The 15,838-nt window shown below is 35.3% G+C and overlaps 1 protein-coding gene across 1 annotated transcript in view; it reads left to right on the top strand.

Moving 5' to 3' along the window:
- The first annotated feature begins 2,269 nt into the window (after positions 1-2,269).
- Positions 2,270-15,838, top strand: part of LOC138713463 (uncharacterized) — a 45,052-nt gene continuing 31,483 nt past the window's right edge. The window contains exons 1-2 of the mRNA XM_069845586.1: positions 2,270-2,321; positions 10,616-10,670. Of these exons, the coding sequence (XP_069701687.1) occupies positions 2,319-2,321; positions 10,616-10,670 (58 nt within the window). The 5' untranslated portion in view covers positions 2,270-2,318. The remainder of the gene's footprint in view (positions 2,322-10,615; positions 10,671-15,838) is intronic.

Genomic DNA, 15,838 nt, shown 5'->3' with positions numbered 1-15,838 from the left:
CGAAAATAAGAATAAAGGATATGTCTTCTTTGTAAAGTATGTGCTACGCTTAAATCGAGTTTCGTATTTCTATACCTCTCAAGTTAAGTCAAATGCTTGACTCGCTTAGACATTTGCAAATGATTAGGAAGGCTGAATGCGTCTCTTGAGACACAGGGTGATCTCAAAGTGATGAGTACAGAATGAAGTTGACGTGACCTACATTTCCTGTCGACAAACTTTACAACTGCGGAAGTAGTAAAGAAGCGAGACAACTTCAGAATCGGGGTGATTTGTCTGGCATTACAAGCGCTCTTCCTCTGAATCCAAGCTCTTCTAGTTCCACCCGAGACATATGTGTACCTTCGATGAACTTAAAACCAATACAATAAACTTTTATGGAAAATATAATTACATATGTAAATACATGAAACACATTACTGCATGATGTCTTGTAAGGTCTACTTGTCTAGATATAGTTTCAAAAATTGTTCATCAGCTACTTGCTCTCAAATATAACCTCACTTCCAACTGTCGACCAAATAACAACCACAAAGCTGCGCTAGAATATAATGAAACTTTGTATTCGACAAGACAGACACAGACCTATAGCAAATAATTTTATGGAAAAAATTGTTCCGGGGCAGGATATCGATCCTGAGAACTATCGCTTAGCGCACGAATGCTCTACCGACCGAGCTACCCAGGAACTACACCAGACACCGTCCCAATTTTTCCTTTTATATCCACACAACTCAAGAGGGCTGACAAGGCGCCAGAAACCCAACTTTTGAGTGCACACAACTCTGTGTGACTTGAATTGACGCCTTGATTTTATAAATTATTTTAAACCTGAAAAGTATTAATTAAATGTAAGTTATAAACATAGGTATTTTAGGAACATTTTTCTCAGAAACCCTTAACACTACAGGTTCCAAAAAAATTCAAGCAAATTTTCAATGCAGTTGAGTATATATTCCGCCATTTTCATCATATTATGAGTATTTGTTAAATACACATAAAAATATTTTCCATCCTGAAAAAAAAAAAATATTTCAAAATTTTCATACTTTTCTGGATGTAAAATCCATAGTAATTTTGATGTAGCTCAGTTGATAGAGCAGCTGGCTACGGCCTGGAAGGTCCGGTGTTCGATCCCAGGTGGTGACAGGATTTTTTCTCGTTGCCAAACTTTCAGAACGGCCCCGAGGTTCACTCAGCCTCCTATAAAATTGAGTACTGGGTCTTTCCCGGGGGTAAAAGGCGGTCAGAGCGTGGTGCCGACCACACCACCTCATTCTAGTGCCGAGGTTATGGAAAGCATGGGGCTCTACCTCCATGCCCCCCAAGTGCCTTCATGGCATGTTACGGGAATACCTTTACCTTTACCTTTTACCTTTATGAAAGCGGCCATGCTTTTTCACTAGCATATGAAATGGGACTGTGTAAATTTTCAGCCTCCTATCCCAGTAGTTTCAGAGAAAAATGTTCCTAAAATAACCATGTTTAACATAAATTTAATTAATATTTTTCAGGTTCAATTTTTTTATATTAAATCAATTGTATTAGGTAGAAAAATAATCTAAAACCAAAATATACTTGCAAATATTGTGTGTATGCTGTAAAAATGGTAAATTGGTAGATATAAAAAAATAGACATTAGAGACAAAGAAACAAACAAATGAAGGGAGAAATAAATGAAATGGAAGAATCTACAGGTGTGAATGAGGGGTCAGCGAGGTTGCGATCGGGCGTGAGTTAGAATCGGTAAGACTCATTATACGCTTGGGAATGTTTCAGAAATTTGCCCCAACTATAAGGTCTTAGTTTAGGTAACTCCACAGCGAATTCTCAGCATCTGTCAACATCAACCATCCTCCATCATCAATTCCATCGACGCTAGATAACCGCACAGTTGATAAGACGTCATTAAATAACCGATTAAAAAACGAATGGAAAAAAAATGGGAAAAAGACAAAAACAAAAATAAAAGTGCTAAAAGAACGAAAATGAAGACTTAAATGAAAGGGAAACAATGAAGTAAGACAAAAGAGGTTGTGCAAGTCGAGTGTAAACAAACAGACTGTCCCAAGCAGCAGCAGCAGCAGCAGCCAGCCGCTGTCATTGACTGAATCAGACGCTGGGCTAGGTCAACGGACTGCAGTCACGCTGCCGCGCAGCGCCGTTCACTTTTCAATGACGGCCCCCACCCCACCCCACTCTTCCATCTCCACCCCTTCACCTTTCCGTTGGTCAAGCAATAGGCCACATTACGCAGTTTCATCTCGTATAAAAGCGGGCCGCATCTGCCAGACCGACAGACTCCGAGCAGCAGCAACATGGTACGTATTCAGTCTGTGGTCCGCGAGCCGACAGTGCACGTGTGATCCTTATACTTAATACTTATTATACTCGTAGCAACTCAAGAGACGTTTCCATGGATACGCTGACTTCCATTGTTTTCTCTTGTGATATGATTTAGTCATGTCTTGCAGTCTATAGAAATACTGTAGCTTCGTCTTAAAAAAGCAATAGAGTTGTATAAAAATCATACCTGTGGCTAAACATTACACAGACATATTAATCTTAGCTCCTGTGTTGTTTTAATTCTTTATATTCACTGTAATGGAAGAGGGTGGTATAATTTTAAACTTTTTTTTTTCTAATTGATGCGAAATTTTCATTTTGTGTATATAAAAATATCACTGCTACTTCAATTCGAGGTTAGATTTTTGAAAAAGAAAAATGGGGCCTAAATTTTGAAAAAAAAAATCAGAATACAATAATTAACTGAAATGGATACACTCAACCACTTAAAAAAAATTCTATCATCATCATAATAACACATTTATTGGATTTGGATCCAACGTTTCGGTCTCAATATTATCCAGCAATCGTTTCAATGGTCGTCCCTGACGTTTTGTTCCCCAAAGTTGGTAATTTTTCATTATTTTTGGGAGACGATCTCGTGGTATCCGTTGGATATGTTCAAACCAGTTATTTTTGTATTTTTGTAAATACAATAAATTAAACTCCTAACAGCTATTCTTTAAAATGCCTGTAGCATAATTTTTATATTGGCTTTTAGAATTTTTTTAAGATTAAGAATTACATTTTAAGAATGAATTTTAGACATTGTTACAGAAGTATGGAGGCATATTTTTCAAATGTAACAATATAACACGTTTATTTTACAGAAAAGAGTTTTCTAATAGCCTGAAGAATATGTGTACCAAATATCATGCATGTAACATTAATAGGTCCGAAGATATGTGACTTTTTATATGGAATAAAATAGAAAATTAAAGTTTCGGGAAATTGCAATAAAATTTAATATAATTTAAAATTAATATATATATATATATATATATATATATATATATATATATATATATATATATATATATATGGATCATATGCGGAGACTAAGAGGAACGCAGAAAATAGGAAAGATTAGAGAATGCTGGGTTTGCAGTGCAAGACCTGCCCTTGGGCAGAACACTTACAGCTCGATTCAGCGTTAATGGCCCCTGTCCTTGGTTGTTCAGCTAGTGAGCGAGCTGTGTGTTGCGTCGTAAATAAGAAATTTAATCACAAATGTGCTTAGGAGGGGAAGAAGGAAAATAGTATCTAAGCTCGTAGCTGAGGGACACTCATGTCAAGAAAATGTAAGTCATCATGATATTGTTTAGTCAACAGACGTAGTGGTTAGTAACGGGACGTGTGGAAGAATATTTTGTTTTAAGACGGAGTGTACCGCGACATGATAAGGGGGAAGTGTTAAGTGTTATGACTGCGCGGCCTGACCTATGTGACCCAGCCCGCCAGTAGTGATGAGTAACTCGCTCTTAGTCTATCTAAATTTTTGCCGGGGCCAAAATCCCTGAATCAAGCTGTACGTATGTGGCATGTAATTTAAAAAAAGCTGTTCACCAGAGCTTTAAAATTAGCATCACAACAGATGACAAAGCCATAAATGCGCATTAAATTTTATGTAATGGTAGGTCCTATTTTTCACATATTAAAGGGTAGCCTATGTTAAAGGGGAAAGTTTTTTCAAAATTCACTGCTTTTATACTACATTTAACCATCCTCTCTACTTAGAAAAGAGAATAAGAAAACTACCTAAATAACCATCCAATAGCTTCGCAGAAATGGCTGTAGACTGACAGATGTGTGCCCAAAGAATCGCGTGTATTTCTGTAAGAAACCCGATATATTTTATATTGTAATAGCCTATCACCATAATTGCTATAGCTTACTCCCCATTTCATGAGGCAGCAAAATGAGACGTCTATTGTTCGCCTAGGCTTATATGTTGATAATATTGATATATTTCTTCTTATTTTATTATTATTACTACATTTTGAAAACTAAATTTAAAGCAAAGATTTCTGAAATCGTGATGGATTCGGAACCTGGCTAGGACATAGTATTGACTCACATTTACGAGAATACCTACATGTATCTATCCAATATGGCTGAAATTGTCTGAAAGCTCAAAATAAGTCGAATGTGGTCTATGTAAAATGTAGAAAGAATATTGAGGAATAACCTTCAGAAAGGAGGATATGAGGGAGCATAAGATATGAGAGAACAGATATGAAACTAATTTCCCTTTTATTTCGAGTATTCTCTCAATGCGAGAAAACAAAGAAACTTTTATGGTAAAACAAAATTTATCAAACGGCAACCTGTCTAGACGAAGCAAATTTGCAAAGAGCAAACCAATAGCAAGAGAACGTGGCTCGAAAACTATAGTGGAAACGCCACATTTAAGAAGCACTCCTCCAAATTGAGTGTTGTACTGAATGCAGATCGCTACCTACACGTAAAATCGTCAATACTTCGAAGCTTTAGAATGAAGTCTGAGAGTTCTTTAAAATCGTAGCTGGTAAATTCATCCGAGCCTTCTAGTGAAATTGCAATTGTACTTTCTTTAAATTGAAAATTATTAATATTCTGAATTATTTTTTGAAAAGTATGAAGAATTTTTATTACATCTGAGCTTTGAAATAGGATAGTAAAACCTAAGCACAAAGAAATAAAACCTTGAATTCATTACTTCCTAATTAATTCTTCGAGGCCATCTCGTTTCAGAACAACATTCATCTCATTGACTAGCCTTTAAAATCATTCTTGTTCTATGTAGGCCTGCAGCATATACTACAAACATTTATTTCAAACACCAACATATTACAAAAGATATATTTTCTTTTTATAGCCTAACCAATTATGGAATACTTATTAATTTAAAATGCGACTGGCTACGGACTGCAAGATCCCGGGTTCAATTCCTGGTGGTGACGAGATTTTCCTCGTTGCCAGAAGTTATAGAATGGTCCGGAGACCACTCAACCTTCTAGTAAATTGAAGACGGGTCTTTCCCGAGGATAAAAGGCAGTTGGTGTGTAATGTCGACATACCAGCTCATAATACTATTAAGTACCGAGATCAAGAAAACATGGAACGTCACCTGCATGCCCGCAGGCGTCTCCACGACATCTAAAGTTGATATTTTTACCTTAAATAATAATATTTATTTATTCTGGTGAAGTTAAAGCCATCAGGCCTTCTCTTCCACTTAGCCAGAAACAAAAAAAAAAAAGCAGATATAATTTGCAGTAATACCTTTATGATGTATAATATTCTTTTATTTATGAACTCATTAGTATTAAGCTATGTAGGCCTACTTTAGTTACAGACACACTGAAAATCACTCGTGTAGTATTACTGTGTTACAGTAGGCCCATATTCTATAAAACAACCAGAAAGATAATTTTTGGGAGCCCTGTGTTTAGGTACTTTAAAACTGGATAAATATAAAAATTATATATTTTCTATTTCATATTATAAGATACCGATATATATATATATATATATATATATATATATATATATATATATATATAATGTAGGGTAAAAGTTGGTAATATTGTGATACTAATAAAATTATGATAGTTCCTTTTGAGAATTTCATACAATTTTACTGAGTGAGACGAAGATCGGTTTTTTTGCGTCAACGTATTAAGGGAATGTTCGTGGACAAGTTTCTGCACAAAATCGGTTCTTCTCTCGCTAAGTAAAATTGTAAAAAATTATCAAAACGAACTTTCATAATATTATTAGTGTCACAATATTACCAACGTTTTACCCTATATTTATTTTAAGCATATTGAATGTTTCGCGTATTTATAGGCCTAGTTTGTATTATAAAAGGACGTAGGTTTTCTGAAGGAAAAGAACCTTCATTGTAAGTTAAATTCACATAGGTACTCTGATATCTATCGACTTCACTTCTCGGTCTTAGTTTCTCCTGTACAAGAACATTTACTGATTGTTACACTAAAACATAAGTTGAAATAGCATGGATTAAAGTCTAAGTAAAAGCAAAGTTTAAATGTAACACCTTACAACGACTCCAAAGTTAGACCAAACCTCTCATAAAATTGAATTCCAGGACTTTTCCAATGAAAAAATCGACCGGAGCAAAGAACGGACCATATTGTCTTCTGCTAATAACGAAGTAAAAAAATCATGGGAGTTTTACGTTCTTGTTTCTTTAAAGAGCATATACGCGGAAACTCTGGCTTGTACTCAACTGTAGGCCTAAATAAGCGTGCTCAAACAACATAAATTGTGGTGTATATATATACACACCACAATTTATATATATATATATATATATATATATATATATATATATATATATAAACCACAGTTAAAATAGGGTTCTGTGTAAAAATAAAACTGGAGTATAAATAAATAAATAAATAAATAAATAAATAAATAAATAAATAAATAAATAAATAAAACATTATGGCTTATTTAACGATGCTCGCAACTGACAGGTTATATCAGCGTCGCTGAAGTGCCGGAATTTTGTCCCGCAGGAGTTCTTTTACATGCAATAAATCTACTCTAAATGAGCCTGTTGCATTTAAACACAATTGCCATCGACCTGGGCTGGGATCGAATTCGCAACCTCGAGTATAGAAAGCCAGCGCTACCAAGGCCGACAATATATATATATATATATATATATATATATATATATATATATATATATATATATAAAACATCACAAAATTTTACATAGATCATAAAAAAATCGTGCTTCTTCAGAGATGCATAACTCAAAGTTTTTTACAGTCAATTTTGAAGTTCCAGATTGCAGGAATACATCCAACAATATTTGGTTCTTAGAAAAATGTAATATTTCTTCAAACATGGGGAAAATAAAGACAGAACGCTCTGTGCTCTCCGTTGCTACGCAGCAATTTCAATGACAATCTTTATTTCGCTCAAGAAGCAGGAAGAGCATCTGCCTTGTAAGTAGTATTAGCGTCGAATAGTTTCCATAACAGACAGTAATTAGTTGGCAGTATTAGTTTCTAAGTTGTTCGATATACCTGCAGAGCCCCTCAAAGTGCTGCCAACCACGCAGCCATTCTACAACGACAAGTTTCAAGTGTCGGGCTATTACTTCTTGCAACTATGAGATCAGAGGCACTTCCGAAACTATTTTAAAACAGTTCACGAAGTTGCAACAGATGTATTCATCTATGTACATACATGGTGTCCCAAAATAAAGTAGCTACCTTAAGAGTTTATAAGAGAACATCACGATCCTGAGGTAGAATTCGGCTTGCGATAAACGTTTTTCGGTCGCCAAAGCGATGAGTTTAGTTGCTATTAGTAGCATACTATAGGAGTCTGTCTAAAGTATAGTCTACAGATTGTCTCAAAAGTTTCGCATCATCTCCCCCGGTTCGATCCCCGCTTGGGCTGATTACCTGGTTGGGTTTATTCCGAGGTTTTTTCCAACCGTAAGGTGAATGCCAGGTAATCTATGGCGAATCCTCGGCCTCATCTCGCCGAATACTATCTCGCTATCGCCAATCTCATCGACGCTAAATAACCTTGTAGTTGATACAGCGTCATTAAATAACTAACAAAATCATCTCCCCGATATTCGGATTTGTATACAATGGATTTTGCCAGCGTGGGGCTACCTCAAACAAAAGTGAACAGTGTGAAAATCGGGAACAAACAGCATCTGCATGAACGAATTGCTTCTGATTGCTGTGCTTTTTCGTCAGACTTGGTAACCCGCATCCTGCAAGACACGGATGAACGATTGGAGTTGGGTTTTGACCTTAGTGGGCGTCACATTGAATAAATATTGTGATCTAGCTTATTTATGAGGTACTTTTGGGCCACCCTTTTTATGTTAAATGAAATTAAACTTAGAAACCGTATTAACTTTTTTTTTAATTAACATTACCCAAATCTGTTTTTGTATTCGGTTCGTTGTTCAAATGTTTTAAGTTTTCGTTACCACAGGAACAAACTTGCTGAACACATTCAAAAGTTCTTTTCTTGTAGAGGAGAAGGTGGAAATATGGGCTACCATTTGGTTTTCCTCATAATAATGGAAATGGTGTGGAATATAGGTTGGAAATCTTTATTGACACACAAAGTAATTATTCATATACAATTTTTCCAGTCTTGAAGGTCAATAGTTGCAATAGATATTTGCGTACAATTACTTTTTGAAAGAAAGGCGAACTGGTCCTCTACAAGTAGTAGGGTCTAAATATGGGCTATCACAAAAAATTTGATAATAAAATAGGAAAAAAAAAAAAACAAATAAACATAAGTAGGAAACCTGTGTCACATCAATGGCAATATTCTGTAACAAATAACGCAAATCACGATAGTGAAAATACATGACGTGTTAACGTGTTAGTAATATGGGCTCCCTATCCCATATTTGACACATAGCGGTAGCCCATATTAGCAGCATCGACTCATTAAGATTTCTAAGATTATGTATGACAATTGTCCTAAATAAATATTACTCTTATGCCATGTGATAGAGCTATTCTTAATCAGTGCAACACATCCCGCGTGATTTCTAAACACGAAATCTATTTCTTTCAACAAAACTGAAACTACACAGGCCTACCTGCAAAAACTTTGAAATTAATGAAAAACACAAAGAACACACCACACCCACACCACAAAGGCAACTGGTTTGTCTCTGTGCACGCTGACTGATTGACACGAGATCTACTTTTAGAGCTTTTTCACTAGGTAACAACACCATACATAGTAAAAAACGAGGTAGCCCATATTACCACTACTAGCCCATATTTCCACCTTCTCTCTATAAATATCACATAGTTTTGACTTCCTAATTTCGTCAAGTTCTTATTCAGCATTACTATGAAAATAAAATGGTGTATGTATTGCTTTGTTAACTGCTATGTCGCCTTTTTTAAACCTATGCTGCCCAAAGGTTTAATTGTCACTAAATTTAGATTAAAATTTCCCCTTAACCTTAACTTTTTGTTTTATTCTCATACAAAAGAATAATATATCTATGGAACTATTAATGCTATGTGAATGATATTTGGAACACATATTCTTCAGACTATTAGGAAACTTTTCTCTGTAATATAAATTTGTTATTTTGTGCATTAAACTATAACTCTGTATTTCTATAAAAGTGCGTCTGAAATTGATGCTTCAAATATAATCATTCTTATTAAAATTTTGAAAACCAATATAAAAATTATGCTCCAGGCATTAATTTTAAAATATGCTTTTAGAAGTGAAACGTCAGAAAGACTTTGAATTTCTTAAAAAAATGACTGACATATCCATTTCAATGAATTGCTGTGTTGGCACTTTTCTCAAAATTTGGGCCCATTTTTTTTAAACTAATCTCGAATTTAAGTCGCTGCAGTAATGCAATTTCTACATAAGAAAAATAAAAACTGGGCATAAATTATGAAAAAAATTTCAAGCTACGCCATCTCTACCTTTAAAAAATTACTCCTTACATTACTTACAAATGCGAATTGCGTACAAATAAGAATTAATTTATACGTTATTAAATGTAATTGTACCAGGATCGTGCACAGTTACATACAAGTCAGAACTATGCATAACTGGGTTACGTATAATCCACGTTCTACTATATGATATTCTTTGGCTATTTTTGAAATCTGTCATGGTCTATCTCGCTACATTCTCTAGTGAGCCCCTAGTTTCCTTTACAATATTCATGGAAATATTTGGTATATGGGTTACATACATACATGAATATCAAATAAAACACACTACAGTATAATGTTAAAAAGTACTCTGTTTTATTACTTCAAATTCATGTATAGTCGTTTCACGCAACTATTGTGATCCCGTTAAATCCCCTGTCATTTTCTCTTTGTTTAACTCCTGTTTTGCAATGCACTCTCGCGCATATGTTTTCGACGAGGTTTGACCTGCTGATTTCAAAAGGTTCACTTATTAACCTTTACTCCAAATGAAAGGTTTAGAGCCATAGTGGGCCAAGCACCATATATTAAAAATGAAGAAAACAAGGGCTAAAATTAAGTGATTACCATAATTTAACGAAACATATAGCAAGTAATATAAAGTATGCACATTAAAATTAAATTATATGTCAATCTTCTTTGAACTATGGTATTCAGTTAACTTTAAACCTTGCTTTCCCCGTTTTTAATAAATGGCGCTTGGCCCACTATGGCTCTGAACCCTTCAAATGCAATCTGATTATAATAGTGCACGTACTTCCATCTGACGTTGCTTGTTTCTGTTGTTACAGGGTCTCTACGTAGCTTTACTGTTACTGACGGTGGCGCTGGGCCAAGTCCTCTGCGGTAAGTCACATAACCACTAGCTGATCTCACTCTTGGAAAGAAAATTAAAATCTATATGACCACACTGATCAAAAGGAGCTAAGTCAGTTCTTGATTAACAACGGTTCCGTAAATCGCCTCAGAAACCAAACAAGTCCTTTGTCCTTTGTCGATAATGTCGACATACCTGCTGGAAGCGAAATCTGACTTTAAACCTTTCATAGCGTCCGTGAACCTTAACTATGTTACATTTCGGAAAAGTCTTTGAGTCATCAGAGTCAGTGAGTGTTACTTCCTATAGGCGACTGCACTGAGACGTGAATTCGAACCCAGCTTGGGGCACACTAGCTTATGAGAATTTTACCGAGAATTTCCCCCGATTATGAAACAAATATCAGGTAATTCCATGGCCAATCCTCGTTACGAAATTACTATTTCACTATCACCAATTCAAACCAATTCAAACAACGCTACAATTTCGTAGTTCATACAATGAACTTGGGTAGTCTGTTAATTGAAGACATTTTTTTATTACCGACACAAAATAACGACCTTTACATTTCCTGGCAGTTGACTCTGTTAGCCAAACCTGTGTAAAACATTCCCATGTTTCACTGCTATTTCCATGTTTGGGTGCTATTCCCATGTTACTACATTGCAGGAAATACTGATAGTAAAATAACCATTTCTATCTTCTTTTTATTGTTCTTCTGCTGTGTCCTCTTCATCATCTTTCAGCTCCTGACTTCCATTTCGCTCACTTTCACTCCATTTTGTCTCTGTTTTTCATTTCACTTTTGTCGCATCGTGCATGTTGTCTACCGAAGACGTTAAATAAAAATTAGTTACCTTCCATTAGTTAGCACAAAACTTATATAGTCAACTTTAGATATAGTGAACTCTGTTATAGTGAACATTCGGCTATAGTGAACCTAAATATTTGGTCCCGACCCGCATACATTAAAAACCACATTAATATTTTCGTTTATAGTGAATCCTCGCTTCGGTTACAGTGGACCTTAAAAATTGGAGTTACAAGTGTTGTATCCTGACAATTTCTTATTTGAAGTCAGACTTTTTTGTATAAAATTGAAAGAATGTTGAGAACAAAGGTAGGATTAGTGATACCTACAGAATGAGCTGTACTGTAAATGCAGGCAACGCGTGATGATCTTGCCTCACCCACCGTCGAAGGGTTGCCTTTTGTTCTCAGAAACATTTCCATTATGACAGATAGCATCCAAAACAACGGAAAATGAAATTGCTTTCTTTTATTAAAAGGGGACGGACATTATGTCCATGTCCAGAGCATAAATGAAGCTAAGATTCCGATGGCTTTCAAACTCCATCAACCCCCTCCCAGTTTCCATTAAGTGACTTTCAAGATTGAGACCGGAGTCACACCATAACAGCGTTTGTCTTTTCTACCTATCAGTCTGTTTCTAGTGTTCGAACAGTAAATTTACTGTATAGAAATTTCGAAGCGTAAAGTGATATCTTTGGAAGATAAGGCGAATATTATAAGTGACATTGAACATGGTCTTTCACAAGCGGACGTGGGTCGACAGCATAGTTTAAGTAAATTAACTGTGAGTAATAGTATAGGCTACATTATTCAATGTAATCCATTCCACAAAAATGAAATATTTTAATTAATGGATAGTATTTTATTTTCTTCTTCAAAATTTCATTCATTCCTGCCATTGAAGTTTAGGAGAGAGACACTTCGGATTTAGTGAACCTCGGATATAGTAGTGAACGAAATATGCAAGTCCGCAGAGGTTCACTGTATCCGGGGTTGACTGTATTACGTTTCAAACCAATTATACATCTCATCCATTGAAAGAAGAGAAGTTAAAACAGTACTATAGTAATACATTCTAAAAGAAACATACAACATAATGCTTCACATTTCATTATCAAATTTATTTATGAGGTTCTTCGATTTTCAAATCAATTAACCAACTCATGGCTTCTTCATCTAGTAGGATTTGCTCCTTTAATTGAGGAGGGTTTTTAAAATTCGGTATACGCCAAAATAAAAGAAATTGAGTTTTTCGTGGTTACATGTCAACATTCATGTTACGCGTATCTCTGTGAAATCAGTTTGAGTAAAAGTTGATTTTGCCGCAGTTATAGGGCAATTAAAACTGTGATCTTTTGCAAAAATTGATATCCGCTCTTGATCATTTAAAGCAAAAGTCGATAAACGCCAGCTACATTACAAGCAGAATAAAATACTAAATAAGTATATAATAAATTTCAATCTTAAGACATATCACCTTAATTGACGACTAGATAGCACTTTACATTTATGTAAACAATGTAAAATATATATTAGTAAAAGAATATATATATTAGTAAAATAATAAGTTACTATTTCGTTACTTTCGTTACCGCCAGGCATACCGATCATGTCTTCAGGGCAACATGCTGGCTATTAATTCGAGGTTCACTATTCAAACCCGGCAGAGGGCGATGCATTTTAATGACAATTAAATCCTTAATATGTTTTCCTCTGGAAGGGAAATAAAGTTGTGTGTCCCGTCTCGTATATTTACGGAATGTAAAAGAACCTTGCCCCAGACAAAGGTTTCTAGGGAAAATATGTCTGCCATCTCCATTGCTACTTTTTTTGAGCTTGAGTTATTGTAACACATAATGGAATTATTTACTTTTATTAGTGCTGTAATTAAAATGTTTTGTTTCAAAATTTCAGATAAAATTTCCTTTTAACATGTATATACATAGCTTTAATTAAATACATGTTGAATTCTGAATATGACAGTAAAATGCAAACAGTATTCAAGTTATAGGGTAAAGGATTGTTAATACTGTGGTAGAGTAATATTGTGATAGTTCTTTTTGAGAATTCATTACCATTTTACTGAGCGAGAGAAAGACCGGTTTTGTGCAGCAACTTTTCCACGAACATTCCCTTAATATATTGATGCGAAAAATCGATCATTCTCTCGCTCAGTAAAATTGTAATAAATTCTCAAAAAGAACCATCACAATATTACTCGTATCACAATATTACCAACCTTTACCCTATAGTGCTTAATTGGGGTTTACTTCCTGTTAAGAGCGTATACTTAAATTCAGTGCCTTTGCATGCCCTTTACTACTTAGAACTTGTTGTAGTCCAGTTTAATTCATTCAGCTACAGTATGTCTTGAGCCAGATATAGAAATTCATCATCAGCGTGTTAAATAAGATGAAGGGTCTAGAACAGAACTGCATTATCCAGGGCAAAGTTACAGCCCGTATTAAAGTTCTAGACCTCGGATGCAGATACACAAACTTGACTTCAACCCTCAGTTGACAGCTGACGTCAAACAAGAGCGAAGAATTATAAATTCAAATCTAACACCTCTTCAAGTTCCATTAAAAATGTACTTTGCGAGATGAAATCTGTATATTCTGCGAGGCAGTGACTCTCAAACTTCTGACAAGTACCACAAAGACTTGGCTTCGAAATATACTATTTTTACTCACGAAAAGTATTTCTATCCAGAAGACAGCAGCAAAATTCTTTCTCTCTTTCTTCTCCTCCCTATGCTATTGTGTTATATTTTCAAATCCAGAAGAATACACCAATTCAAAATATATTTTGTGTGCAAACAAAGAAACGCAGGTTTATCTTCTTATTGGGTAAATAATACACGATTTATTTTACGTATATTGTTTACTATACTCCCGCACTAAGAAAATGGTTGGTTCACTGGTTGAGAAGAAACTGCCTACTAAAGGATGCACTGGAAGGAATGGTGAACGGCAGAAGAGTTCGGGGCAGAAGAGGATATCAGATGATAGACGACATTAAGATATGTGGATCATATGAGGAGACTAAGGAACTGGCTGGGTCACTGATTGAGAAGAAACTGACTGTCTGCTGAAGGATGCACTGGAAGGAACGGTGAACGGGAGAAGAGTTCGGGGCAGAAGAAGATATCAGATGGTAGACGACATTAAGATATATGGATCATATGAGGAGACTAAGAGGAAAGCAGAAAATAAGAAAGACTGGAGAATGCTGGGTTTGCAGTGAAAGACCTGTCCTTGGGCAGAACATTATGAATAAATGACTCCCGCACTGTGACCACGTGGTATAAGGTGTCATACATTTGACTAGCGATAGAAAATGAGAGCGGTTCGATTCTTCACAGGTAGTACATTTTCACATGAATTTCGTTTAGTATACAGAATATTTCAGGAGGAAAGAGTCATACGTTGCAGTGACAGTATGGACGATTCTAATGGAAAATCATTATATAAACATGTCTTATTCTTAACCCAGTCCAAATCATAGGAACGGAACAGTGCAGATGATAGTAAATCAAATGATCGCTACCTGTATGTTGTGTTTAATTGTCCATTTCTCTTTACATAATTTCTTAAAAAATGCCACCGTCAATCTTGATGCTCTTTGCAGCTTGTGTAGCCAGATGCCGTATCGTTGATTTAATTTGAGCTGGTTCGGATATTCCTTAATGTGATCACAAGCTTTTAAAACTTTGAACCGAGAAACGCTTTTAAAATATCATGAAATATTGACGAGATATTATATTATTTTATACGAATGTAAACATTTAATTTATTTCCTTCCTAAATAAAAAAAATGTGAAAATGAAAGTAACATAAAACTAAAAAAGAAAAAAATCTAATTAACTACAACTTCGACACCTTGGAAGGACCGTTGGAATGAATCCTGTCCTGCTTGGTCACCTCTGCGGTATGAATTTGGAGCGGGGGAGGGTAGTAGGTCCCCATTGGGTGAACGGGTAAGGGGTCACATGCGGCCGGTGTGCTGGTACACCCTCATCCTCATTCATCCCAACAATAAGCCTCAGTATGCCGACGTGCAAAGGGTCGTCCTAACCCGCCCGTAGCCACCGCGACCTAACCTAACCCTAACCTAACTACAATAAAATAAAAATTCATCAACAAACGAAATACTAAATCGATACAGATAAAAGTTCCTTAAAATAACAAGCATAAGGTTTATCGTGATAGGATAAATAATGTAATTTAAATTACCTTTATTACATTTAACAACAAGGGATGTACTTACAGGTGGGAATATATGAAAAATAAATATACTCGTACAGTATTTGTATAATAAATATAGCCTATCACTTTTTCATTTATCGGTGTTTCAAGTGTAGAGATTATGTAGAAATTCAATG

This window comes from Periplaneta americana, chromosome 14 (assembly GCF_040183065.1).
Source record: "Periplaneta americana isolate PAMFEO1 chromosome 14, P.americana_PAMFEO1_priV1, whole genome shotgun sequence".
In the NCBI taxonomy this organism is placed as follows: domain Eukaryota; kingdom Metazoa; phylum Arthropoda; class Insecta; order Blattodea; family Blattidae; genus Periplaneta; species Periplaneta americana.
Note: the sequence above shows the minus strand (reverse complement) of the source record. Positions and strands in the feature narration are given on the sequence as shown.